This window comes from Megalobrama amblycephala, linkage group LG24 (assembly GCF_018812025.1).
Source record: "Megalobrama amblycephala isolate DHTTF-2021 linkage group LG24, ASM1881202v1, whole genome shotgun sequence".
Lineage (NCBI taxonomy): Eukaryota > Metazoa > Chordata > Actinopteri > Cypriniformes > Xenocyprididae > Megalobrama > Megalobrama amblycephala.
This window is the reverse complement of record NC_063067.1, coordinates 6,959,398-6,987,389: the sequence shown is the minus strand read 5'-3', so window position 1 is coordinate 6,987,389 and position 27,992 is coordinate 6,959,398. Positions and strand designations below refer to the sequence as shown.

The window sequence follows — 27,992 nt, the reverse complement described above, 5'->3', positions numbered from 1 at the left end:
ACGCAACTCCTCTAGACGCTAACGTTATCGACACATCCGGGTAAACTTGGTTGAACAAACCGGTGCGGTGCTGTTGTCCCTGGAAAAAAATATCTTTTCAAGTTTTAATCTTACATTACATCGCTAACACACAAGGCTGGGTGTCTACAACAAGCCGTAAGTTATATTACGTGGCAAACCAATGTTTGTACTGTTTGTTTCCATTGACGAGCCGTTTAGAAACACATGCTAATGTTTTACTGTAACTGTTACTGCTATTGTTCACCATTGAACGTGTTGTGATTTAAATGTGGGACGGATGTCTTTGTCTACGATTGTACTTTCATAATCCCTGCAAAAACTGGTTTTATACTACTTGTATATACTTTTATTAACGTTATTATAGTGTACAGTACACTTATTTATTTTAAAAAGATATTTTTAAAGTACGTTATTAATATTTTGTAACTTTTTTTATGCATTTTTACTATTAGATTTTTGATAATACTAATATTATGTGTGTATCTTATGCAAATTCATGTTTATCATTGGCCACGCCCCCAATATTTTGTATGATAAAGATGTCCATACAGTGGAATGTATGGTCTCGAGATTTTAATAATCATATGCTAACTTTATTGAGCTGAAATAATTTGCTGAGCAAAATAAAACTAGCTATTTGTTTGAGCTGGTGCACACAGTTAAAATGTTTTTCTCCACTGCAGGAGGACATGGAGACTGCTGTGATTAATCTTCACAGTGTTTTTGAAAGCCTGCGGGCACAAGCTGATGTTCTCAATGAAAGCATCGAACCCCGTAAGTATTGGCTGTGGTGAATATTTGAAATAAAATGCATGCTGTAGTAGTTCAATGTCTCATTCTCTCTCCCACTAAATATTCACCTCAATTCTCAGAGTTCATTCAGATGGCCCTAAACTTTGAGGACAGCCGTCGTAAATGGCTGAGACTTGAGCGTGAGCTGAATGCATGTAAGGAGGTGCTCACCAAGGCCGAGACGGAGCGAGGAGCGCTGGAGGTCAAGCTCAAACATGCCCGCAACCAAGTGGATGTGGAGATCCGTCGGCGACAGAAAGCTGAGGCTGACTGTGCAAAACTGGTTTGTAGGCTTCTTTTTGCATGATTACTTGTGGGGTAGACCTGATCTCTGAATTTAGGCTCAAAAAACAGACGTTCCATTTTATTCCTCTGCAGGACCGTCAGATCCAGCTCATCCGGGAGCTGTTGGTGACTGAAGGCTCCAGTAACAGCATCCAGTTAAATGAGGAGCAGCGCTCAGCTCTGGCCTTTCTGAATGCCCGTTCCCAGAATCCCACAAACCTCAATACTAGCCGACGGTAAGAGAATAAGCAACCCGTTTTACTTCTGTAATATGATGCATTTTTGAGTTTTCATTCCATTATTTTGTAATATGTACTAGGTCTTTTGAGTATTGAGTCATGACTTTCGGTTAACAATTCAGTTAAATTGCATAAGGATTGGAGAAATAACCTAAATCTTAAACCCCGTCATTTATGTGTCATATAAAGTCATGAAATTAAAATGAAACCTATCTATTTACTAAATTAATGGTATAGATCTTATTGTGAACAATTCATCCCTCTGTATATTTCATTTTTATTTATTTATTTATTTTCGCAATGTTTAATCAAAATGTCATAAGTTGACGAAAGCGGTGCAAACGACAGACTTCTCTTTGGTGCATGCTGTACTACTTTAATCATTTAGGCTGTGTTCACACTTGTAGTTCTCTTGGTTCTTTTGGCCCGGCCCCAAAAAAAGAAAATAATACATTTAGTACTGGTTCACTTTGCATTCACACTGTTATTTTTAAGACTGATTTTGTGACAGAACTTAACAAACATCCGAAACAATGCTTTGTTCTTTGCTAGATGCGTATGATGGTATTTTGACCAGCTGAGAACTCGCGAAGAGCTTATAAAATGTGTAAAGGAGTCAAAACAGCTGTAGGAATTCCTACGTCACACACACAAACAAAGATCTGCTACAAGGAGATGGCATTTGATGCCTGTACCGAACTGTAATGGGCAACATGGCTCCCATCACATGAAAAAACAGGCATGCTTCAGCATTCTGTCCTTTTTAGGGTCACATCTGGTGACATCACATCCTGTTTTAGGGTCGTTTAGATGTCTTTGGTGTGTGTTGTTCATATTTCAGTCTAACTGCACCAGAGTTTGTTTTAATCGAACCAAACCTGCAAAGTGTCTTGTAAGGTGATGATACACGGGGCAACTTTTTGAGCGGTGTTTCCGAGCGACGTTTCTTGGGCACTTTCCCATTGAGAATGGGTAACACATTTCGATCTAAAGTATCCAGATAGAAATTTGTTGCCCATTCTCAATGGGGAAAGTGCCCAAGCAACATTATTTCTTCCGTATTCTTGAACAATCTGTCGCTACTTCCATGTCATCGCAGCTTTAACATTGTAAATTTGTGTAAAGCTGCTTTGAAACAATGTGTATTGTGTTAAGCGCTTTACAAACAAGACATTATTTGAAGCTGGATATTCTTTCAGAAATCTGTCAGGATATGGTTGAATCATAAAGAGTTATAACATTATTGGTTTTTCAGCTTGAGTGATATTAACTTTTCTTCACACCTTTTCAGCTATTACATTTGTTGAAAAATGGTAAAGATTATTGTTTTGTTTGAATGGTAAAGATGGTTGATTTTGGACTTTTAAAGCATCTCTAATAGAATATCTTCAAGGATTTACGTGAATGTCATAGAAGACAAGAAATGGTTCTGTTTTTATGATTGACTTGTATTTCTTTCTGCTGTAACTTTCTTTTCGTTTTTCACACTGTCTCCTCTAGACTGACCACCATTGATGAATCGGCATCTATCTTGTCAGACATCAGCTATGATAAAACTGATGATTCTTTGGTATGTCATTTCCTTGAATATTAAAAATATTAATGTTATATGTATTGCTGTCTCAAACCTGACAGTGAGAAAGTGAAACATTTTAATGAAATTGAAACTGACCCGTCCTTTATTGATTTTAATTTTTGCTGTTGCTGTAATATCTTAAATGGCTTTTCTTTAAATAAAGGACTGGGACTCCTCTGCAATCAGGACCGTTCGTCTCAAGAAACGACAAAAGAGAGTAAGCTTCCCAATAAATCCACATTTAGCCAAATCACTTACAAATTTCAATCATTTTCTGATTATTTAATCTGTCTCAATTCAGCGCTCCTCACGAAACCACACAGAAGGCCCTCCTGCTGGTGCCAAGAGGTCCCGTTCGACCGGCCGCACCTCTGAGAAAGTAAGAGCTGGTTACATAAGCACATGACTGACTGTTTAATATTGGAGAAAGACTCTAGTATAAAGGCTCCCTGCAGGGCTTTGCTTTAGTCATTAGAAGTATAATGTTTCCCTGGTTCTCCCCAGTCCCTACAACCCATTGAAGTGTAAATATTGGAAGATTTTGTCTCTTCTCACTGAGAGAGCCAACAAGCTATTCCCTGGTTTATGTTCATGTTGGTTTGCTGTTAATGTCCAGTTAAAGGGATAGTTCACCGAAAAATTAAAATAATCCCGTGATTTACTCACCCTCAAGCCATCCATCAAGCCATCCAAACTCAACTGGAGTAATATTTAAAAATATCCTTAGTCCTCCAAGGTTTAGAATGGTAGTGAATGGCACTCATTATTTTGATACCACAAAAAGTGCATCCATCCATTATAAAAATAATCCACACAGCTTCGGGGGGTTATTAAAGGCCTTCTGAAGCGAAGCGATGGGGTTTTGTAAGAGAAATATCCATATTTAAAACTTTATTAACTCAAATAACTAGCTTCCGGCAGACGACAGTATGCATACTGTGCAAGTCATCTTGCGCCACAAGAGTAACCCCTGACACGATGTATGACGCAGGGTGTAGGAGTAGCGTAAGCTTAGACACCTCTCATGGTTCAAACAAATGGGGCGCTGCAACAAACTAAAGTTCCTATTCTCATATATCAAAATCCTCTGACATTTCTCTTTAAAATTTCTCATTTTACTTCTAATTCGTGACCGGTGTTTTGTTTTGCTCTATCCTCTGTGCTTCTGCTTTTATCATACATCAGGTCAGAGGATACTCTTCCACCACAAATAGATGTGTATGGCTGTCTGTCGGAAGTTAGTTATCATTAATAAAGTTTTAAATATGGATATTTTTCTTACAAAAATGCATTGCTTCACTTTAGGATGCCTTTAACCCCCTGGAGTCATATGGAATAATTTTTTTGATGGATGGTTGCACCTTTTTTTTGCTTCAAAATCATGAGGGCCATTCATTAACATTATAAAACTTAGAAGAGCCAGGAATATATCTCTGATTGTGTTTGTCTGACAGAAGAAAGTCATATACACCTAGGATGGCTTAAGGGTGAGTAAATCATGAGATAATTTTCATTTTTGGGTGAACTATCTCTTTAATAGCGCCCTATTTTAGGTGAATGTGTAGTAAGTTAGAAATTGTTTGACAGTTAATTAATTCGAGTCACGTTTTATCAGGGTAATGAGTCTCTGGTGGCTAAGACCACCGTGACGGTGCCCGCTGGTGGTGGACCCATTGAGGCTGTCACAACAGTGGAGGCTGTTCCCTACTGGACCAGGAGCCGCCGAAAGACTGGTAAGCTCACTTCACTAAATTTATTATTGTCATTCGTGAGGGCGCAAGTGCAGAGCAAGAGAATATTTGCATGAGTCATTGATTATGCGATTCTTGTTATTGACTGAATAATAATGTGCACGTTGCTGTATTATAAATAAGCTCTGCAGTGAGTCATGATATGTGGTTGCTGTATCATAAATATGCATTGTTTTATTGAATGGGGTCAAAGATTAATTTGTTTAATATTTTATTATGTGGTTTGGAGGACTCTGGGGTGTTTTAAATTGACCCCTTGTTGAGTCTCCAGCCTGGTACTCTTTATTTATTTATATTAGTTTTTTCATGAGAGCTCTATTTTGTATGGCCTCTTTTCCTGATCATTTCTCACACCCCAAGCCTTTGCATTTCTGTTTAAGTATTCTGCACTAGTGAGCAGTGCTTCTCTCTGCTTTGTTCTTCAGCTGCTGTGGAGTGGGACACTGCTGACACCGACTCAGTTCAGTCTATGGATGTGTTCAAGCAGCCCAGTCATCCCAATGGAGAGAGCAAGGCAGAGCCCAGCACTCCCCAGGGCAGTGGAGGTGTCCGTCTGCATGAGTTTGTCTCCAAAACGGTATGATGTTGCATACAAATCTCAATCTAAGATGCACTTGTCCTGATGCATTGCTCTTGAGTCCTAACCGTAAAGGGTTGTTTTCTCTTCCTGCATTTTGCAGTTATATAATTTGACAAGTCAGGGTTTTCATGTGGGAACGAGTTGATGTAAAAGCTAATAATTAAAAATGCAAAATGACATGTACATGTTAAAATTTTGAAGTGAAAATGATTTTTGTATTTTGTTTTGTTTACTCATAAGTTAATCAATGTCTACTGGACCTTCCCGGTGAAAAGACTTCTCTCTGGTGACACATGCTGAATTTTTCCAATTGTTTAGGCCTCTTAAACTCAGACTTAGTGTTGTTAAAAGTACCGACTTTTACAATACCAAGTCGGTACTGAAATTTTTAAAATGTGAGCGCTTTTGATTGGATTCATAAACACCTCTGATTGTCCATTGTGTTCACGCGCTCATCAGATATGTCTGTGATTGGCTACAATGATCAACGCTTCAAAAACATGTTGTAAATGGACATCAATGATGCTCTTCACAGAGCGCTTACACAGATACAAATGCTCCCGTGTGTTGAACATTGAGCATGTGAATACAGTGGCCAATCAGAGGTGTTTAATCATCCACTCAAAGCATCACCTTTTTTTTTTTTCTTTTTTTTTTTGTTTAATTTCAGTACTGACTTGGTATCGAAGTCGGTGCTTTTGACAACCGTTCTTATAATCAACTCCAAGCATGCAATCAGATTTGCCTTCAGCCAATCAACAACCGATGGATAGAACCAAGACCCCGTCCTACTTGGGGTGTTTTTTTTGTTTGTTTTTTTGTTTTTGTTTTTGTTTTTCCTTCCCTTCAATAATCGTTTTTAACTTCTGTTACATCGTGACTAAATTAAGTTTAGGAGACACTTCAGATAAATATTAAGACAAAGTTCAGCCAACAAATTTTTTTTCCCTGGGATATGTGATGTGCTGATAATGGGAACTTATTCACTATTCATACTAATTATATGGTTTGCAACATTGTAAACAAACTATTTCCATTTTTGTAGTAAAAAGCAAAATATCTGCCGATTCTGCCCTTATTTTTTCTTAAAATGTCTACATCAAATAAAATTCAAAACTGCTCTGCAAGATTTAAAACTGACAGAAAATAAAACTATTTAATTTCCCATCATGGTGGCCCATGTTTATAGTCCTCAAAGCTCACATCTGTATGGCTCTTGTTTTTTTTTTTTTTTGTTTTTTTTGTTTTTAGGTGATCAAGCCAGAGTCTTGTGTGCCATGTGGTAAGAGGATCAAATTTGGGAAGCTCTCTCTGAAGTGCAGGGACTGCCGTGTGGTGGCCCACCCCGAATGCCGCGAGCGCTGCCCTCTGCCCTGCATTCCATCCATGACTGGGACTCCAGTCAAAAGTGGAGAGGTGACAAATCTATATATGAAGCTTTATCATCCAACTTGAGTATTTTCTGCCTCTTTTACATGCTGATTATTTCAAGTTTTAATTAAGTGGCTGTGCTTTACTCTCAATAGCTTTAAACATATCAACCTTTTTCAAAAGGGAACCCTCGCAAGCTATGTGTCCTCCACCTCTCCCATGATCCCTTCACTGGTGGTGCACTGCGTCAATGAGATTGAGCAGAGAGGCCTACGTGAGGTAAATTGATAAAGATGCTGAATTCAGTCTAGAACACTGAACAAGATCAATATGTTCTGAAAACCTGCGTATACCTTTGGCAGACTGGTCTGTACCGGGTGTCTGGCTCTGATCGAGTGGTCAAGGACCTGAAAGAGAAGTTCCTGCGTGGGAAAACTGTTCCCCTGCTCAGCAAGGTGGACGACATCCATGCCATCACTGGCCTCCTCAAGGACTTCTTGAGGAACCTCAAAGAGCCCCTGCTAACCTTCCGCCTCAACCGTGCCTTCATGGATGCTGCTGGTTAGTGTTGATGTATGAATGTACACTACCGTTTAACAGTTTAGGGTTGGTATGATTTTTGAAAAGCATCTCATGTTCGCCAAGGCTGCATTTATTTCATCAATAAACAGTAATTTGAGAAATATTATTACAAATTAAAAATCTTACTAACCCCAAATGTTGAACCGTGACATACTTAGAAAGATGAGTGTGTTAATATTAGTACTCAATAGTAACCATTTACTCTGTTCTCATAGAGCTGTCTGATGATGACAACAGCATTGCCTTGATATATCAGAACATCAGTGATCTTCCACAGCCCAACAGAGACACTCTGGCCTTCCTCATCATTCATTTGCAGAGGTAAACATCATACACAATCTCTGATTGTACTGTCTGCTTTATTGCCTATGCCATTTGCAAATACTATTTAATTATAAAAACCAACACTAACAAATTGTAACATTAAAGGAATATTTCAGGTTTAAAGCAACTTGATCAGTTTGTCTCAAACTGCATTTAGGTGCAATTGCACTGGTGTAAAAGCATAAATATGAAGCCTGCGTTTTTAACCATTGCCTAAAACTTTGCTTTGAGTGTGATGGTTATACTCCTGAATAAGCATTTCAATTGCATATTTTATTTATTGTGCTGTAAATGGCCCATCTAGCATCCTGTTAAGTTTAATCTCTAAGTTTACTTTTTGATTATGATTTTATATAAAACAACAAAAATGCATTCAATTACAATGATGGGCATTGTTTCTACAATAACACAAAACATGCATATTATTATGGTTACAAAATTGTTACCAGATATGTTTGCCATGAATCCTGGAAACACTTTTTTTTTTTAATTTGAAAACAGCTTATACAATGTGGAGCTAAGTAAGGTACAACCTTGCAGTCCATTTACAGTTCAGTAGAAGTCTAATTTTATGGTTTTGATGTATTCAGTCCAATTACACCAAATAAAAAAGCTATCACATATCCTTATTATTATAATTTGTGTTAATTGTCCTCAGTTTAGTAACGCTATCAATCCATCTTAATTTGGAGCAACATTCTTGGATATTAAAACCCAGCACTTCTTTCAGAAGGCAGTTTTTAGGCTGTGAGACTTAATATTTAACTTGGGTATTATTTCTGTCATCATTAGGGTGGCCCAGAGCACAGATACAAAGATGGACAGCACTAATCTGGCTCGTGTATTTGGACCCACGATTGTGGGTCATGCCGTGCCCGACCCAGATCCAATGACCATCCTGCAGGACACAAAACGACAGCCAAAAGTGAGTGTTCATGACTAATGGTCCACACTTTTCTTTTCCTAATTGGGTCTACTTTGTAAATGTATGGTGTAGTGTTGTTTTTGGCGGCCTGTTTTAATTTTAGTTTTAGTCTAGTCTTTGTGTCAAGCGGTAATTTTAGTTTTTATTAGTTTTAGTCACGTTCATACTCTTTTTAGTCTAGTCAAGTTTGTCTAAAAGTCTGAGCATTTTAGTCTTATTTTAGTCAGAATTATCCATGACTATTTTAGTCTGGTTTCAGTCTCTTTGTACTTTATTACTAATACTAATTGTACTTTAGAAAAATTATTTTTTGGTGATGCTCTCCTACATGTGAGCTGCATCTGGTTCAAATTTTGTGGCATAAAGTATAGTTAAAGTGTTATTCGTTTTTTCGCAGCTAGATGGCGCCCACGGGCGGTAAACTCAGGTTTAAAAGGCACTTCTCAGGACTCGTTGGGAGTTTTTCAAAATGGTTAGATGCATTAAAAAGCTGAGATTCTAAGCTTTAAGATGATACCTATTTTGTGTTATTCCACGTTGTAAAACGAACATGGATGGGTACATGCATTGGATACACACTGCATCCCGGAAAGAGACACGTTTTTAGCCAAGTATATTAAATCATTTCCTGTGTAATATCTTGTGAACAACGCAATATATTATGTTGATTTTGGATTCATTTCGTAAGAATCTGCTTTAAATAATGATGTGCATTTTCTATGATCTGTGCGTTTTTCATGAAGTTATGAGCACATGAAATATACATATTTCCCTACATATCAGTCCCTTTCTCTGTGTCAGACTTAACTTTGTTTGTTGTCCTTTATGCTAAACTCACTGCAGCTGCATCCTCTAAATAATGCCGCGAGTGGGGCTTGAGAAAGTGACGTCACCTGCGTCTGCGCAGTGCAACCTGATGCAAGTCTGAAGTGAGACACAGGAAACAGAAATACTGCAAAATAATAATAATAACGCAACTAAATGAGATGAAATAACGTTATAATATTTTGTCTCGTCTTGTTTTGGTCAATAAATTAAAGGTGCCCTAGATTCAAAATTTGAATTTACCTCGGCATAGTTGAATAACAAGAGTTCAGTACATGGAAAAGACATACATTGAGTTTCAAACTCCATTGCTTTCTCTTTCTTATGTAAATCTCATTTGTTTAAAAGACTTCCGGAAAACACGCAGATCTCAACATAACACCGACTGTTACGTAACAGTCGGGGTGTACGCCCCAATATTTGCATATGCCAGCCCATGTTCCCAACATTATGAAAGGCATTAGACAAGGGCAGCCAGTAACGTCTGGATCTGCACAGGTGAATCAACAGACTAGGTAAGCAAGAACAACAGCGAAAATGGCAGATGGAGCAATAATAACTGACATGATCCATGATAGCATGGTATTTTTAGTGATATTTGTAAATTGTCTTTCTAAATGTTTCGTTAGCATGTTGCTAATGTACTGTTAAATGTGGTTAAAGTTACCATCGTTTCTTACTGAATTCACGGAGACAAGAGTCGTCGCTATTTTCATTTTTAAACACTTGCAGTCTGTATAATTCATAAACAACTTCATTCTTTATAAATCTCTCCAACAGTGTAGCATTAGCCGTTAGCCATGGGGCACAGCCTCAAACTCATAGAGAATCAAATATAAACATCAAAATAAATACTTACTCACATAATTCGAAGCATGCATACAGCATGCATGACGAACATCTTGTAAAGATCCATTTGAGGGTTATATTAGCTGTGTGAACTTTGTAAATGTGCTGTAATATAATCGAGAGCTCGTGTGGCAGGGAGCACGCGAATTAAAGGGGCGGCGTGCTGAAAAAATCAGTGCATAGTTAATGATGCCCCAAAATAGGCAGTTAAAAAAATTAAAATTAAGCTGAAACTTCACAGACACATTCAGGGGACACCTTAGACTTATATTACATATTGTGAAAAAGCATTCTTGGGCATCTTTAAGAGACATTTTAGCTTAGTTTTTATTTTGTAAACCACATTTAGTCTCGTTTTTATTCGTCAACAATATTGCATTATACGCTTAATTATAGTCATCGTCACATGACCAGCATTTACGTCGCGTCTCGTTTTCGTCACGTGATAAAGGTTTGTTGATGACGATATTTAGTCATAATTTTTGTTGACGAAAGCAACACTAGTGTGGTCTTTTGGACCAGAGTTTTTCACAAAGCTCTCTCTCTCAGGTGGTTGAGCGTCTCCTCGGAGTTCCTGTGGAGTACTGGAGTCAGTTTATGAACAGCGACGACCAAGCTCACAACGATCACATGATCATTGAGAACGCCAATGTCCACGCAACTCCTGATCAGAAAAGTATGAATTTCACATCCAAACATTTGAGGAATCTTTAACTATTTCCATAACATCACCCTTCCGATATTCTATAACATGCTCTCTTTGTACTGTAGCAAGTATGTTCGGGCCCATTACGACTCCTGACCAGCAGATGAGCAAGACCCCATCGTCCAGCTCTCTCTCCCAACGCATGAAGAACGCAACTCTCAACGCAATCACTCCAAAGTATGTTTGAACTTTACCGGGTTTTATAGTATTATGACGCACTGCTGTTTGAGTATGTGTGAGCTAACCATTAGGAACATCTGCTCTGTTTTCAGGTTTGCTAGCAGGAGCAGAGCTCCAGTCAGCGTCCCTCGCCAAGGGCACTTCTTCGCCTCTCCTCTCCTGAAGTAGCCCAGCTCTTCATGGCTAAGAGTTTTCTTTTCTTTGGGAAATAGCTGCAATATATTACATTGTCCTTGCATATTTTATCTCTTTGGCATCTGCAAACCATTTTAACACTACTCCTCTTTTTCTGTTTAGTTTTCTAGTAACATTTGTATTTTAGTCACTTTTTAAATGTTTTAATGTACTATTAACATCCTCACAACCAAAGTGATGGGCTGATATAAGCACTTCCATCAGTCACTGAATCCTCATACAATAACAGAATCTGCATCAGTTTGGGAGTTCTTTATCAAGAAACCTAAACTTGATTGTAGCATCTAGAACAAAAAGGTTACGCTTTATGCAAGATTTGTATAGCGTAATCTGCAACTAACCATGTTTGTATATTCTAATTTTATGCTTTACATGGAACGACAAGCAAAATCTCAGTCTCTTGGAGGGTTCAAGGATGTAATGACTATCAGGTTTTTCTATAAAGAGTGTAAACTGTGTTTTTAAACACGGTCAAGCTTAAATTTCACAGCCAGTAGGTATAATACAAAATTTGTGTTAAAATGATGCTGCTGGCGATGTTTTGAATTTGTTTAAACAAACTATTTGTGGTGTTTGAGATACACTGGACCCTCTTAGGGTTTCAGGACAACAAGAACATTTTGAGATGCAATTTACATGCAAAAACTCTGTTGTTGTGATTGGGCATTTTATGTCTTTTAGCTTCGTAATTGTTTTTTATCATAAATGTACATGGCCAGAATTCATTCAGATTTTATCCACGGCATTGATTTATGTCTATATGCAGTTCATCCGCAATTTATTGAATTTTATAACGTATTTAAAGTAGAAACAAAAAAGATGACCTCTGGGAGAATTGACTGATTTTGAAGGATCAAATGTACCTCATCCAATTCATAAGATTTATACTGATTGGATGATTTTCACTGTATATAATTAGTCATTTTCCTTTCAGTGGTGCAGTGTTTCTGGAGCAGCACTGACCTGTCAAGTTTTCATTGTTTAAAAAGAGCAACTGTTTACTATGTTGAACATTGGAGTTGATTATCAATTCTAGTTGCTTTCTAATTTGAGTGGTGTGACATTTTGTAAAACTTGTGCTGTTTGTAAAATACATTCATTTATTGCAAGTCCTTTGTGTCTTTTTGTAACACATTGCATTGGGGTTTAGGGATATGAGTGGTGAGACAAATGTTCACATTTAAAATATGATACAAAACCAGAGGTATAAAGTGTGCTACCCACACTTGGGTGTCTATATCCAGACATTCACATAAGCTATCAATGCATGAGTAAATACTATAAATATGCTTTATTCTCCTTTAAACTTTGGGAATGGCCATAGGAGTGGAGTGTTCTTGATGTAGTTTTGGAAGGCAGGGTCCGATCCCCATTTCTTCATAGCTTGCTTCTCAAGGATGGGGATCCCACTAACATGTCTCAGTAAGAACCAGACGAAGAGCGGAGAAACCGCACTGAGGTATTGAGGTCCACGCATGACAGAGGACGCGGACAGGAACAGCCCTGACCATTGCAGGATCTCCCCCAGGTAGTTTGGATGTCTGCTGTATGCCCACAGTCCATGATGAATAAACTTTCCCTGCAAATACATGCAAGCTTAGAAGGTTAATGCCTTTGCTCTATGATATTAAATAAAATGTCACATGCAAATTAATGAGGATTTCTTATAGCAAAATCCAAAGTATTTGATTAAAAGTGAAGTGTAATTTCTGCATTACTCCCCCTGTCTGCCATTGGTCTAACAAACAGATAGCCCCACCCCAAATGCACACAGTTGGTTAAGGCAATATGTGTGTTCGACTTGAAGCGGCACTGCAGAACGATTGGTTAGAGCGCAGACAGCTCTGTATACTTTCAAATCGCTCTTGCGCTACTTAAAGGTGGTACAGAGGATGTTTTGTTTTATACATTTTTGCAATATTACTTGAAACTGTCTTTACTAACTGATAAAAGACTATTTATTAGGTGCACTGAAAGGAATAATATTAATATACATCATCTGTGCACGAGGTAGGGCCTTAAAAACATCAGCCAATCGTTTACGCGATCATCGCGTAAACGATTGGCCCTCTTGCTTGTCAATCACTGCCATTGTGAGAGGCGTGCGCAGATTGGCCCTCTGGCTTGTCAATCACTGCCATGACGTTCCTTGTGAGAGACGCGCGGCTGTGCGCTCCAGTAACTTTCCACACTCCGCATGCAATGTTTTTGTCAGGAGACAGGAGTAACAACTGCAGATTATGAGTTACCTGCGGTGAGTCCGACATAATGATAATAATAATACACTAAGTGTGTGCGCGGCTTAACGACAAAAAACAACATAAAAATGGTTTGCATATAGTTGTTTCTATATCTTTAGCCCATATGAATAAAATAGACAATTTTCCTTTAACCCTCTGGTATTCCCCACTGAGGGGTCACATTTCCTCAATGGTTAAAACAGACAGAAGAAAAAAACATTCTAATGAAATCAATGTACGATATTTTGTTTCAATAATATTTATTATTTTGTATTTTGAGGGGATTTCATGGTATTAGACAATATTCACCTCTAAATTATGCAGCATTTATGTCTATATAAAATAAAACAAATGCAAGTAAAACAATGCATGTAAGGCAGATTAGTACCATCTGCTGGAAGAAATAATGAAAATTATATGTAGCCTAATAGAGTACCCCAGGGATGACGTGTTTTTGTAGGCCAACCCGGAAGTTAGCGGCACACGGGTTCCCTCGATTGAAAGCCAATGCATTTTTCCCATAGACTTTTGGAAAATCACAGAAAATAAGCTCTGTGTTTAACAAAGGGTTATGACACTTACACGTTTTGTCTATCAAGATAATCTTTACAAGTTAACACAACATTTATACATTTTGAAGCCTAAATAAAGTCGTCAGATATAAAAAGCTAACAGTAGGCTATAAACGGACTACAGCACACCATGGTCGCGGATCAACGTCAACACCAACAAGCTTCCTCAAACTGTATTTAAAAAACAACTTTATTTAAAAACATGCTCGCTGATTATGATCTGCGCTGTGTATGAATACTTATCCACTTTTTCATAAGAAATGCTGTCCAAATGTCCTGTTTGTCATGATGTCGTCTAAAGTCCCCGCCAAAGGAAGTAGTCCCTTTTAGCAATTTGTTAGCAACTGCCGATTTTAAGACACAGTAAAAGTTTAAAAAATCATAAGTGGGTTATAACTGGTGTGTTTTATGTCATAGATCAAAACGTGAAAGTATTTAGAGGCTTTGTTAACCACAGACCTTATTTCAGGCGATTTAGCAAAAACCCATTCAAAAAACCCATAGACTTTACGCCGTTGGAACCGGAAGTCCTAAAATGCTAACTCGCTTCCGGGTTTTGCCTACAAAAATGCGTTATCCCTGAGGCACTCTATACAATCGTGTAACCACTAGATGGCTGTATAGCCAATATACATATAGGGCTGTGTATTCCCTAATTGCTAATAAGAGTAATTTCAGACATAATTACTTACTTTTATTAGGTTTTGCATTTGGATATATATTCAGACATTATCATTATCATTATTATATATACTACTTCTTTGTTGCTGATTTGTAGATTGCACCCCCAAAAAAACTCATTTTTTTGAGTATTCACATAAGTAAGTGCCACAAAACTCACCAAAATGTAAAAAAATGTTCAAAACTTTTTTTCTTTTGGTTAAAAATGATCAAAGGCAATCAGAGGGTTAAGAGTGACCAGTTTGATCCAGTTTGTAATCTGTGCAGGCCTCATAAAACTTTAGTTATTATATTAAAATATCTCTTTTATGGCACGAGTTATATGATTCACATGTCCTAATTTGGTTTTCACAACTGATTGAGTAGCCTTATCAGCCTATTATTATCAGTGCAAGATATTACTCACAGCATTATCTGGATCGCTCCTAAAATTCCACTTCTGCTGGTCAGCAATGGCCTCTGTAGCAAAACCCAGCCCCCATATTCCCCAACCGATGTAGTCACGTGGGCCTAGGGGCTCATCTCTTCTCTCACTGTTTAGAATTAGAGTGGGCAAGAGGGTAACAAACACCCACAGAGCTGGAAAGAAGGAGAAACAAGTTTCATTTCGATGCAAGGTGGCAGTCTATTACTTTTCAGGGTAGTAAAATTACTTTCCTAGTTGTCTCTTTTTGTTGTGATAACGATTGGACACGTATAGCCTACTGCAGCCATCAATTAACAGCAACTATTCAAATAATCAGTAGCCTTAGTTGAAATACCTTGCATGCTCCAGTACACAAAGAATGTCCCAGGGCTGTCTCTGACATTGTTAAACCTCCGGTCTTGTCCTTCCTTTAGGATTCTAAGAAAGAGAAATGTCCCGAGCCTGCAGGACAAGGCCCAATCTGTTACTTATTGACTTATTAACCAGACCTTAATAGATACATTAATACAACATGAAGGTGGACTGACTTCACTTTTATTAATGCTGTTAAAGCAACAAGACTCCCAATAAATAGACATTTTGTGTTATGCATGTAGATCTATCTATCTATCTATCTTACCTCAGTCCCCAGGCAGTCACAAGTCCAGTTTGTACGTTCTGTCTAAGGTGGCCATTTCCGCCCCATACACGACTCAGGTGAGCCAGCAATATATAGGTACCAGAACCTACAAAACAACAAAATTAATTTGTAGTTAAACTGATAAGGCATTCAATATCCTTCCAGATATGGGCAGAGCAGCCAGTCACCTGTGTCCGTCCATTTTAAAAGGCGTGTTCACTGAATATTTTACCAATGAACCTAGAGACAATTGGTTGCAAAGTTCAAGGATTCTCAAGAGCACACTTCTCAGAGAGAAAGAAAGAGGGAATAGCACTCAGGAACCTGGGTTTGAAATGATTGGATAACATTTGTACTACATTAAAGAGAAATGCATGTTGAATGCTAACAGGTGAGTAGAAGCTAATGTTTTTTATGTAGATTATAATTTGCATTACATGGATAATCATATCCTCATGTTCGCAAGTATGATTTCACTTTCTACATGCAGTGAATAAAATGATAATCAGTATAACTGTCAAAATTCCTAATATATGCAGTATTAAAAAGTTTAGGTATAACATTATAAACTGTTGTATTGAAAATTATGTGATAATGTAATTTAAAATCTGTACAGAAGTTTGTTTAAAATGTATGTTTCTGTATGATATAATAATTTTTCTATTTATAAATTTTAATTTGTAAAGATTAAAATAGCATATATTTTTGCAAGTAACATTAGTTCTTTATATAAAATCACATCCGAGTTAACCATTTTTTCTACTGTTTTTTGACAAGTCCCGCCTCTAGCCGCAAGATTGACAGTGACTTATACACTATTTGGCCAATCAAGCGACGACTCCTCTGTAGAGCAATGTGTCTGATTGGTTAAAAGGCCGGCTTGTCGAAATACGGGAGGGAAAAATCATGCACTTCAGTAAGCTGGTTTAAGATCGTGTCTTGTGGGTGGAGACCTTTATGGTCGTTTCACAACACCTTATTGTAGTTTAGATAACCACTGTCTCGTAATACATTTTGATAACAACCTATTTTTCACAATAAACAAGTAAAAACAAACGTTGCTTGTGTTGCGATGCAACAAAACACCTGCAACATTCTTTAAGTCGAAATATGTGTTTGCAGACTAATGCATAAACATGACAAAACCGACGGAAGCAACAAAGATAATATTACTATATCAATATCGTGTGACTACGCCTTTTGGATAAATCATTTACCTGCCAAGTCGTAAAACTTTTCCGTTTTGAAAGCAGACGCTAGTGCCCACCCGACCCACTGAATGGCCAGGTCTGTGGCTGCACATTTGGCCAACGTGCTTCCCATGATCATGTCCAGCAAGTTCTGAAGCAGCAATGCTACGAACTTGAGCTCAATCATACAACCCTATAGAAAAACACAGCAGAACAAAGTTCATAACATACACACTCGTGTGGAGGAGTGGCCAAAGCGTCTTCTGTAACCTGTTCACTGTGGCTTATGGGAACTGTAGTTTGAGAATATATATAATGCTTTTTTTTACGTATAAGGTACTGGTTGAATATAATATAATATAATATAATATAATATAATATAATATAATCTTTAAATATCTGTAAAAAATAGGGCACAATATACTGTACTAATTTGACTGAATTATTTATTTTTTACAGGTGTTTTACCTGTATTTTGAATTTTGAACTTCATTGTGTTGTTTTAGGGTTAACGGAAATGTCAGAAAAATTACTGGATAATGTCCTGGTAATTTTCTTCCAGTACATTATCTGTTTGGGGTTTTTTTTGTTTGTTTGTTTTACAGATTTTTATTTATTTATTTATTTTATTATTATTACAGTGTAGATCTCAGTACCCCATGTATAAAACAATAGAACAAAATTTGACTTCCCCTTATTTGATTCAGAATAGAATAGAATAGAGGAATAGAATAGAATAGAACAGAATAAAATAGAATATAAGAATAGAAAATCTGTAAAAAATAGGGCACAATGTACTGTATTAATTTGACAGAATTTTCTGTATTTATTTTTTACAGGTGTTTTACCTGTATTTTGAATTTTGAACTTCATTGTGTTGTGTTTTAGGGTTAACAGAAACGTTCGCAAAAATTACTGGATAATGTCCTGGTAATTTTCTTCCAGTACATTATCTGTTTTTTTTTTATAGATTTTTATTTATTTATTTATTTATTTTATTATTACAGTGTAGATCTCAGTACCCCATGTGACCCATAATAGAAAAGTAGCCTATAGAACAAAACACAATATAAAACAATAGAACAAATGCAAAATTTTACTTCCCCTTATTTGATTCAGAATAGAACAGAACAGACTAGAATAGAATAGAATATGGGAATAGAATAGAATAGAATAGAAAATCTATAAAAATAGGGCACAATGTACTGTATTAATTTGACAGAATTTTCCGTATTTATTTTTTACAGGTGTTTTACCTGTATTTTGAATTTTGAACTTCATTGTGTTGTGTTTTAGGGTTAACGGAAATGTCTGCAAAAATTACTGGATAATGTCCTGGTAATTTTCTGCCAGTACATTATATGTTTTTGTTTTTTTTACGGAATTTCTTTTTACAGTGTAGAACTCAGTACCCCATAATAGAAAAGTAGCCTATAGAACAAAACAGAATATAAAACAATAGAACAAATGCAAAATTTTACTTCCCCTTATTTGATTCAAAATAAAATAGAACAGAATAGGGGAATAGAATAGAATAGAATAGAATAGAATAGAATAGAATAGAAATTGAATGTTTGATCTTCATTATGTGATATAAAATACAATAGGTGCAAAGGTGACAAACTTCTCTTTTCTTACATTTATTTCTATATAGCGCTTTTTACAGTACAGATGGTTTCAAAGCAGCTTCAAAGTAATAAACAGGAAAATATTAGTGTTATTGTTGCAAAATTCATTAATTTTGAAACAACTTCAATTTCAGCTGTAAAGCAGCTCTACAGAAGATAATAGTGTCATTATTCATCTCAGTTCAGTATAATATAATATATAATGTAAAATCATATTATATAGCTCTAGCATCCCTGTGACCCTGGAGAAGGAAATGTAGAATAGAATAGAATAGAATAGAATAGAATAGAATAGAATAGAATAGAATAGAATAGAATAGAATAGAATAGAATAGAATTTCACAAGCTATCCACAAGTAGGCCCTTCCTTAAAATAATTATTCACAATGAAATATGACTCAGGGGCCATCACAGTACTGAAGTCATGACCTGGAAAGATAAGAAGTTTATGACTTAAGACTGTAGAAGAAGCCAAAAGAAGGTGTGTTTGGGCTCAGACAGAATATAGGCGAAGGTAAAGACACCAAGTCAACTGTCTTTTACTCTAAAAAGTTCCGTTTATTCTACAGGGTTGGCCATATAATTAAAGGGCTGTCGGAACATTATTCCAGATTGAATACAAGTGAAGAACATGGCAGAAAGCAAGGCCAGCATCAGCTCGAAAGGAGGGGCCAATGTGCTTGCTAAACGGGTGCAGAAACAATTCAACAGAGCACAGGAGAAGGTACGTGGCTGGAATCATAAAACACAATGAAGTTAAGAGAGCCGGTGTGTTTTCCAATGCTGTCAATCTTGCAAAGTCTTCCTGTTTAAGAGAGCAGAAACTTTAGTATTATTTTGGTCCAATAATCAATCCAGTCACATGACATGGGAGTAGCTGACACAAGTTGCGTTATATGTTCCATCAACAAGAGCCAATGTAAACACGCAGCTTAACTATCTCCTTTATTGCCGCAATTGTTTTGTATGCCAAGGCTGACCACTATTACCACCATTACTCCACCATACTTTTCTGTTAAGCCCTTCATATCTTGTCATCTCAAAACTGATTGTTGGTGAAGTCAGGAGAATAGTTCATATAGGATCTAAAACTGTAAGGAAGCTTTTATTCTTTGTCAGTGTGAGCTTATCAATATTTTAAAGGTCAGGTGTAACATCCATTGCATAGCTGTCAATATAGCTAGAGAATACCCTTGTCATGGCTGTCAGGTGTTTGTAGGCACGTTGTAATATGTGATGCCTTTGCAGGTGTTGCAGAGACTTGGCAAAGCCGAGGAGACCAAAGATGAGCACTTTGAGGAGTGTGTGATGAACCTCCAATATCAACAGGTACATTTGATCTAATATGTTAAACAGCTTTGAAGATCAAAAGTTGACTTCATTTTTCCTTGTGGTCTCTTTTACAGAACGATGGATACAAAATATACAAGGACCTTAAAGCGTACCTCAACGCTGTCACAGGTTGACTCTTTACTGTGAGACTCAAGTAGGAGATAAGCTTCTTATAAACATGAATACTGACATGCTTTATTGTGCTTGTTTAACAGTAATGAAGGATGCCTCAGGTCGACTGTTTCAGTCCTTGTTTGATGCCTATGACGATAAATGGGATGGTGTAGAAGATCTTGGGGAAGTTGTGGAGGTTAGTCTTAGAGACTACACTGTAAGAAAAAAGTCTGTTGAAAAACAAGTATGGCTGGTAAATTTCTGCCAGAACACTGTCCTTTAAGTTTACTGACATTTCCTTTAACCCTAAAACACAATACAATGCATGTAAAACATTTATTTGAAAAAAAAAGCTTTATATTAAAGTCTTTTCTTCCCTATTGTGGCGCATATCCGAGCGAAATGGCTTCTCAAACAAGAAAAAATGTTGGGTGGGACTTGATTCTGTACAGCTGGAATTGACGGGATCACTGGATGGTTGTGGTTTGCTATTGTTGTGATCTCATGTGAGTGACAGGTCGTCCCACCCTCGCATCAGTAAACACGTCATCAGAGAAGAGAAGAGATGGCCCTGTCCCAAATGGCACCAACACTTGCGGTCTTCCTTACGAGTCTGCACTTTCTGCTGCGGAGCTCACTTCAATGCGGGCTAGGCAAAAGTACTCATCAAGGGCGCAAATTGATCACAAAGGGGGCACTCGTGAGCACCCTTTTGAAACCTAAAATAACAAACGGGACACCCTACGGTCTTGTGGACTTTCATGATCTCAAGCCTTTGTAAAGCCACAAGACCGTAAGTGCATGACGTGGGGTGTCCAAACCTGCTCCTGGAGGGCCTCTAGAGTTTAGCTCCAACTAGCCTTAAATGGATAGTTCACCCAAAAATTCTGTCATCATTTACTCATCTTCATGTTGTTCCAAACTTGTACACATTTCTTTGTTCTGCTGAACACAAAGGAAGATATTTGGAAGAATGTTAGTCACCAAGCCGATATCACCCCCCATTGACTACCATAGTAGGAAAAAAATACTATGGAAGTTAAAGGGTTAGTTCACCCAAAAATGAAAATTATATCATTAATGACTCACCCTTCATGTTGTTCCAAACCCATAAGACCTCCGTTCATCTTCGGAACACAGTTTAAGATATTTTAGATTTAGTCTGAGAGCTTTCTGTCCCTCCATTGAAAATGTATGTACGGTAGACTGTCCATGTCCATAAAGGTAATAAAAACATCATCAAAGTAGTCCATGTGACATCAGTTGGTTAGTTAGAAGTTGTTGAAGCATCGAAAATACATTTTGGTCCAAAAATAACAAAAACTACGACTTTATTCAGCATTGTCTTCTCTTCTGGAATCCTTTCCATTGAATTGATTCCATTGAATTGATTCCATTGAATCGATTCCATTGAATCCTTTCATCTGTCGGCGTTGGTAATGCACTTTTACGTCGCCGTGGTTGTTTTTGGCGATTAGGACATCCGCGACATGCACACTTACGCACCATTTTAAAAAATATAGAAATACTAAAATACAAACAATGTAGAATAGCTTGAATACAGCGTGCGTCTCCCTCAGACTGTAAACGAAGCTTGGGCGTCTTACGTCAGCAGTGTAACTGTAACTGAGTGTCGTGAACCACACTCCGGAGCAGAAGGGGGCGGTAATGCACCAATAAGCTGGATGCCAACCGCCGTAAAACAGGAAAGAAGAAGAAGAAGAAGCGGAGTCGTGAACGCGAATTGACAACAGACACGGAAGAGAATACAATGCTGAATAAAGTCGTAGTTTTTGTTATTTTTGGACCAAAATGTATTTTTGATGCTTCAAATGTTGCGGATGTCCTAATCGCCAAAAACAACCACGGCGACGTAAAAGTGCATTACCAATGCCAACAGATGAAAGGATTCAATGGAATCAGTTCAATGGAATCAATTCAATGGAATCAATTCAATAGAATCAATTCAATGGAAAGGATTCCGGAAGAGAATACAATGCTGAATAAAGTCGTAGTTTTTGTTATTTTTGGACCAAAATGTATTTTCGATGCTTCAACAAATTCTAACTGACCCACTGATGTCACATGGACTACTTTGATGATGTTTTTATTACCTTTCTGGACATGGACAGTATACCGTACATACATTTTCAATGGAGGGACAGAAAGCTCTCGGAATAAATCTAAAATATCTTAAACTGTGTTCCGAAGATGAACGGAGGTCTTACGGGTGTGGAACAACATGAAGGGTGAGTCATTAATGACATAATTTTCATTTTTGGGTGAACTTACCCTTTAATGGGTGCCGTCACCGGTGTCTGGTGACCAACATTCTTTAAAATATCTTCTTTTGTGTTCATACAGATTCATACAGATTTTGAACCACCAAAATTTTAATTTTTGGGTGAACTATCCCTTTAATTACTCTCGTTCCAAACCTGTTCAGGTTCAGATTCCTTTATTTTATACCCATAGGTAAATTAGGTTTCAGTAAAAAGTTCAGGCTATTTCTCATACATATAAACAATAGATAAACTATACAACAAAACACTAAAAACAACACCAAACACTAAAACATTGTAATAAATAAACCCATTACTTCATCTTGTTACTATTCACTGCTGGTACAAAGCTGTTCTTGTACTATTTTGTAAGACTTTCGTTCATCTTCAGAACACAAATGAAGATATTTTTGATGAAATCTGAGAGATTTCTGTCCCTCCATAGACAGCCTTCACAAATGGAACTTTGATACTTCAAAAAGTTCATAAAGAGATCGTAAAACTAATCCATATGAATTGAGCGGGTTAGTTTAACGTTTCTGAAGAGGCTTGTTCGCTTTATATGATGAACCAGTTGTGGTAAACGGAAGCTCAATCATGTTCACTTGATGTGTGGTTCATTCTCGTGTGTTACGCAGCACATTTGAGCTTCCGTAAGAGGTTTGTTCTCATGCGTCATTCAGGTTCGGTTGCGCTTCTGTTTATGTTCACTGATGAATGTTTATATGTGAATAAAAGCCTAAATTCAATCTGTTCATCATATAAAGCAAACAAGAAAGAAATCTCTTCAGAAAATTTTGACTAAACCGCTCAATTCATATGGATTAGTTTTACGATCTCTTTATGAACTTTTTGAAGCGTCAAAGTGTCACTTGCATAGCTGTCAATGGAAGGTCAGAAATCGCTCAGATTTCATCAAAAAGATCTTCATTTGTGTTCTGAAGATGAACGAAGTTCTTACGGGTTTGGAACGACATGACGGAATTTTCATTTTTGGGTGAACTAGCCTATAACTATTACCTAATATACTTTAATATAAATTAATATACATTATAAATTATTCTGAATAATTAAATTATTAATTATTATTACCTATATTAATACAAATGTGGCTCTCTTTGTTCCAAAGGGAGAAGAGCTTCTATGGAAAGATTATGAGAGCAAGCTGCGTGACCAGGCATTACTCACTATGGAGTCTTACATGAGCCAGTTTCCAGACGTCAGGGTAACAACGGCTGCCTGATATATTAGCACATACACCTTGCACAAAGCCCTCAATCATTTTTTAAATGCGCAGTTCGTCTGTCAACTATTTTTCTTTATGATTCAGGAAAGAGTGGCCAAGCGAAACAGGAAACTTGTAGACTATGATTCTACCCGCCATCACCTGACAGGGCTGCAGAATGCTAAAAAGAAGGATGATATCAAAATTGGAAAGGTATTATATGACATGTTTGACTTATTTGCCTGACATAGAGAAACAGTTTGTTTGTAACCTTACTGATAAGTTCCACTCCTGTTTTTATACCATGACATTATACTGACATGATTCAGCTTTATGAAGACAAGGACTTTCCTTTGTGCTGTTGTTTTTAAAGGCAGAGGATGAGATGAATGCAGCCAAGGTGATATTTGAGGACATGAACAGGGAGCTGAAGATGGAACTGCCTATTCTATATGACAGGTGAGTTTTATAGTTGTTTTTATAGTGCACAGGATGGATCTTGTTTAAATGTTAATTAATTAAACTTAAAATAACTTTTTTTATGGTTAAGAATTATCCAAAATCAATTTTTGAGCAAGTACATAACCAGCCAGTGTTCAAAACTATCTCCTTACCTTAGCCAGATTCACAACGGTAAGCTTGTAATAATGTTTTCTAATTCGGGTGGTACTGGTAGGTTTCTACGGGAAATTCGTCTTTGCGTCATTACGTCACGTCTGTTTACATAAAGGAGTCCCAGCTAGGCTATGGCATGTGATGGATCATTTACAGCCTTTTCTCACAGTAGCTGGAATAATAAAACTTATAATTTTGATGGCTGATTGTATGGTATGACAAATTAACGTTAGAGATAAAACTTTACAGAAATTGAAATCTACAGGTAATGCTAATACACACTAAATACACAGTCACGCAATGCTGATGTTGCTAACATTAACAATTTGAGAACAAAGTATAACAATAATAATAATTTGCACGGTTTGATGTGATATGAGCTAAGCGATCATTAGATTTAACGTAATCACTATTGGTAGTGTGATTTGTAATGCTTTTTTTCTCAGTTGGTCAGAACAAAAGTGGTAGATTTGTTACTTACTTGTTCAGATAACATTTTTCCGGTGAAAATTCTTATTTTGATTTGGCCATACTTCCAAGACTACAATCTGTGATTCCAAAGTACAGCGTCCACCGGTGCGGTGACTGACAGCCACACATTCTCCTCAAAACATTAGATTCATCCGCGCTGAGGAGCCGTGCCGATGCACAACCCACGTAAGATGATAATTCCGCAAATAACTGCAACGCAGGTTTCGAACAGAGATGGCGACAAAGAGGCAAAACTTTTTTAAATCTACAAATTGAAACTTGGCTAATAATATTTGTTCTGCATTCTATAGTCGTATTGGTTGCTATGTCACAGTCTTCCAAGCCATTTGCAACCTCAGAGACATCTTCTACAAGGAAATTACCAAGGTAAACCAAAAGTACAGCTGTAAAAATAAAATACTTGAATCAATGAACAGTGATTCCTCATGATTTTTTTTCCCCCCCAAGAACAATGAGGTTCTACAGACTGTGATGAAAGAGCTGAGCACCCAACATCCAGACAAGAGCTTTGTCGTGAAGAATTTGAACCGGTATAAGGCTTTATAGTCTGTTCTTCTATATATCTGTTAAATAAACAACTTAACTATCAGTAGTAAAAGAGTTTAACAGACAAATATAGTACAAATTACTCTCTTTGTTTCCTTTTAAGCTCAGGTTCCTTGAAGAGAAGGTCATTTAGAGACACGTTGTCTCCCAGATCACTTAAAAGCTTTTATGATTTCCACAAGAGTTACAGCCCTAGAGGCTCTCTCAGGTAAAATCATTTCAATTTCTCTCCTCCTTGCTGATTTAAAAGTTAGGAAGTAATGCCATCTGCTGGTGAAAGTGTTGGCATTCATCCTTCAAGTATTCTCTTATGTTTTAGGCATGACTGTTTTTTTTTGTTTGTTTTTTTTAATTAAAAAATAAATTACTCTAAGAATATAAATTAAAAATCAAATTACACAAATGCTTGTTTTCTATTTCAGTGGTTTTGTTTGTTTGTTTATTTGTTTAATACAATATCTTTTGGCCAAAATATAATTTGTTATTCTTTTTACCTTTCCCATTATTGCAAAATGATGCATTTGTGGTTCATAATAGTTTTACTATTTGAGGTTAAATAGCCTATAATCAGGTTTTTATTAGTTCCCATTCCGAGGTTTTTATTAGTTCCCATTCCATGGTTTTTATTAGTTCCCATTCCATGGTTTTTATTAGTGCCCATTCCATTATTAGTTCCATTGTGACAACTTACCCCATACAACAAAAGTGTGTATCTTTTTTCCAGGGCAATAACAATGTAAATGGTTTAAAATCTTTTGCCAAAACTTTAATGTATGCACCTATATTGACTTGTGATAAACAGTGTTGGGGGTAACGCATTACAAGTAACGCGAGTTACGTAATCAGATTACTTTTTAAAGTAACTAGTAAAGTAACACATTACTTTAGATTTACAACAAAATACCTGAGTTACTATTTCAAAAAGTAACACGTTTTCCCATTTATTGACTGACCTCTCCTGTCCCCATGTTTCGAGAAATCAGGTGTAAGGTGTTACTTTTTTAGGGAGTAACGCAATATTGTAACACAACTTTCCCCAATACTGATGATAAACCTACACTGGTTAATTTGAGTAAAAAGTGTGACAACTAGCCCCGGTCTACCTGTATTTCAATTTTCGGCATGTATTACTGCACTCATAACTTAATTGACTAGCATATCTGTTTTCAAGATGCAAACCAACATATTTCTCATTGCATTTGCTATTACAGGAGAGACAACTCATCCAGTTTTAAGTCTGAGAGATCAGCATATGGGTCATACAGCCCCACCAGCCCTCAACCCCTTTATGAGAACGTCTCTGGTGCCAAAGGTGCAAAAGGCAGCCCTATAAGATTAGACGACACTACAGAGGAGGGTAGCCCTTCCCATGAGCCACAGGTGGATGACACCGGCACCTCTGATGATAAACCAGTGGTAGAAGACAAGAAAGCCGAAAAGAAAGAGTCCCCGCGAGCCTCAAGTCAAGATGGACAGAGGGATACGCCAAATGAGGAGGAGTCTTCTGAGGAGGATGAGAGTGAACTGAAACCAAACTCGAGTCCCACCGAATGCTCCAAGATCAAAGATCAAAAATCATCTGAGAAGGTGGAGGATGGTGGGCCTTCTGGTGTGGAGAATGGAATAGCTCGTGACGTTAAATCAGATGTGGAAGAAACTGATGCTTCAAGCTATGTGAGTTCTGTTACCCTGTAAACATAACATATATACATAAATAAAACCCTGTAAAAATATATAGTAGGTGGTATATGTGACCCTTGACCACAACACCAGTCATAAGGGTCAATTTTTTTCAATTGAGATATATACATCATCTGAATAAATAAGCTTTTATAGGACAATATTTGTCCGAAATACCAATATTTGAAAATCTGGAATCTGAGGTTGCAAAAAAATCAAAATATTGAGAAAATCACCTTTATAGTTGTCCAAATGAAGTACTTAGCAATGCATATCCACTCACAAAAATACTTTTTTGTAGCAAATTTACAAAATATCTTCATGGAACGTGATCTTTCCTTATTATCCTAATGATTTTTGGCATAAAAGAAAAATCGATCATTTTGACCCATACAGTGTATTGTTGACTATTGCTACAAATATACCTGTGCGATACCAGGGTCACATATAGTATATACTGCCATGTTCTAGACATAGCCATTACATTCCTCAAAGAAACACAACAATGTAACTCACGAAGAGGTGTAATTTTTATTTGTTTAACCTGTTTTAAGGCTCTCAACAAGGGTGACCATCCATCAGGAGAGGTGAAGGAAGGATCGCAAACAGAGGCCCCTAAATAGCAGACAAAAGGTCAGCATAATTTGAGAGCACTTCCAGCTCATGTTGTGATCATGTGTTTCGTTTCATCCACTATGAGTAGATGGCTTAGTGTGTATTTCATTTGAAATTCATCTGTTTACAGAAAGGAAATACGCTGGAACTGCAAATTCACAACATAAGAGAGGATTTCCAAATGCTGTACTGACTTGGATTCATGATTTTTTTTCATCCCTGATCTTTTGAGATGTTTTTTTTTTTTTTTTTTTTTTTTTTTTCAGAGAAATGTTTAAATTCTGAGTACAGTTTCTTTTAGAATATAATCACTTTCCTGTATTGTCTTTTATCCTTCACATGTGGTGGTCTTTCTTGTGGATTTTAATGTTTTTAGATATATTACTCTTTATCTAATTGACAAATGATCACATTAAACAATGGGAATGTTTATAATGTACTTGACAATCATCCCAAAAAATATCCCTTTTAAATAAAATTAACCTAATTGTTTTTACATTTTCTTCATTACACTCGAGCACTTCAACTAATGA

At 36.9% G+C, this 27,992-nt stretch overlaps 3 protein-coding genes across 3 annotated transcripts; 2 read left to right on the top strand and 1 right to left on the bottom strand.

Annotated features, from left to right (window-relative positions):
- racgap1 (Rac GTPase activating protein 1) lies at positions 1-12,310 on the top strand. The gene is made up of 17 exons (XM_048177592.1): positions 1-156; positions 705-795; positions 894-1,096; positions 1,192-1,334; positions 2,838-2,907; positions 3,077-3,130; positions 3,215-3,292; positions 4,529-4,646; positions 5,090-5,241; positions 6,496-6,660; positions 6,799-6,894; positions 6,978-7,176; positions 7,413-7,518; positions 8,314-8,446; positions 10,670-10,796; positions 10,892-11,003; positions 11,099-12,310. The coding sequence occupies exons 2-17, from the start codon at positions 711-713 to the stop codon at positions 11,172-11,174; spliced, it is 1,917 nt and encodes a 638-aa protein (XP_048033549.1). The 5' UTR covers positions 1-156; positions 705-710; the 3' UTR covers positions 11,175-12,310.
- Positions 12,281-17,194, bottom strand: si:ch211-210c8.6. Its single transcript, XM_048177595.1, has 5 exons — positions 16,958-17,194; positions 15,741-15,846; positions 15,456-15,562; positions 15,101-15,273; positions 12,281-12,780 (listed from the first exon to the last, which is right to left on the bottom strand). The coding sequence occupies exons 1-5, from the start codon at positions 17,115-17,117 to the stop codon at positions 12,493-12,495; spliced, it is 834 nt and encodes a 277-aa protein (XP_048033552.1). The 5' UTR covers positions 17,118-17,194; the 3' UTR covers positions 12,281-12,492.
- Positions 15,972-27,951, top strand: bin2a (bridging integrator 2a). Its single transcript, XM_048177594.1, has 14 exons — positions 15,972-16,131; positions 19,128-19,282; positions 19,807-19,887; positions 19,965-20,019; positions 20,106-20,200; positions 23,416-23,511; positions 23,617-23,724; positions 23,885-23,970; positions 24,909-24,984; positions 25,066-25,148; positions 25,268-25,372; positions 26,376-26,838; positions 27,399-27,477; positions 27,590-27,951. The coding sequence occupies exons 2-13, from the start codon at positions 19,190-19,192 to the stop codon at positions 27,465-27,467; spliced, it is 1,410 nt and encodes a 469-aa protein (XP_048033551.1). The 5' UTR covers positions 15,972-16,131; positions 19,128-19,189; the 3' UTR covers positions 27,468-27,477; positions 27,590-27,951.
- The last annotated feature ends 41 nt before the right edge of the window (positions 27,952-27,992 follow it).

Excerpts from the sequence above, each read along its gene's own strand:
- racgap1 (XM_048177592.1), top strand. The coding sequence starts at position 711 with ATGGAGACTGCTGTGATTAATCTTCACAGTGTTTTTGAAAGCCTGCGG. Across the intron at positions 7,177-7,412 it reads TGCCTTCATGGATGCTGCTG|AGCTGTCTGATGATGACAAC; the intron begins GTTAGTGTTGAT and ends CTGTTCTCATAG. Across the intron at positions 8,447-10,669 it reads ACACAAAACGACAGCCAAAA|GTGGTTGAGCGTCTCCTCGG; the intron begins GTGAGTGTTCAT and ends TCTCTCTCTCAG.
- bin2a (XM_048177594.1), top strand. The coding sequence starts at position 19,190 with ATGGCAGAAAGCAAGGCCAGCATCAGCTCGAAAGGAGGGGCCAATGTG. Across the intron at positions 23,725-23,884 it reads ATGATATCAAAATTGGAAAG|GCAGAGGATGAGATGAATGC; the intron begins GTATTATATGAC and ends TTGTTTTTAAAG. Across the intron at positions 26,839-27,398 it reads AAACTGATGCTTCAAGCTAT|GCTCTCAACAAGGGTGACCA; the intron begins GTGAGTTCTGTT and ends ACCTGTTTTAAG.
- si:ch211-210c8.6 (XM_048177595.1), bottom strand. The coding sequence starts at position 17,117 with ATGATTGAGCTCAAGTTCGTAGCATTGCTGCTTCAGAACTTGCTGGAC. Across the intron at positions 15,274-15,455 it reads TGTGTACTGGAGCATGCAAG|CTCTGTGGGTGTTTGTTACC; the intron begins GTATTTCAACTA and ends CCTTCTTTCCAG. Across the intron at positions 12,781-15,100 it reads GGAGCGATCCAGATAATGCT|GGAAAGTTTATTCATCATGG; the intron begins GTGAGTAATATC and ends ATGTATTTGCAG.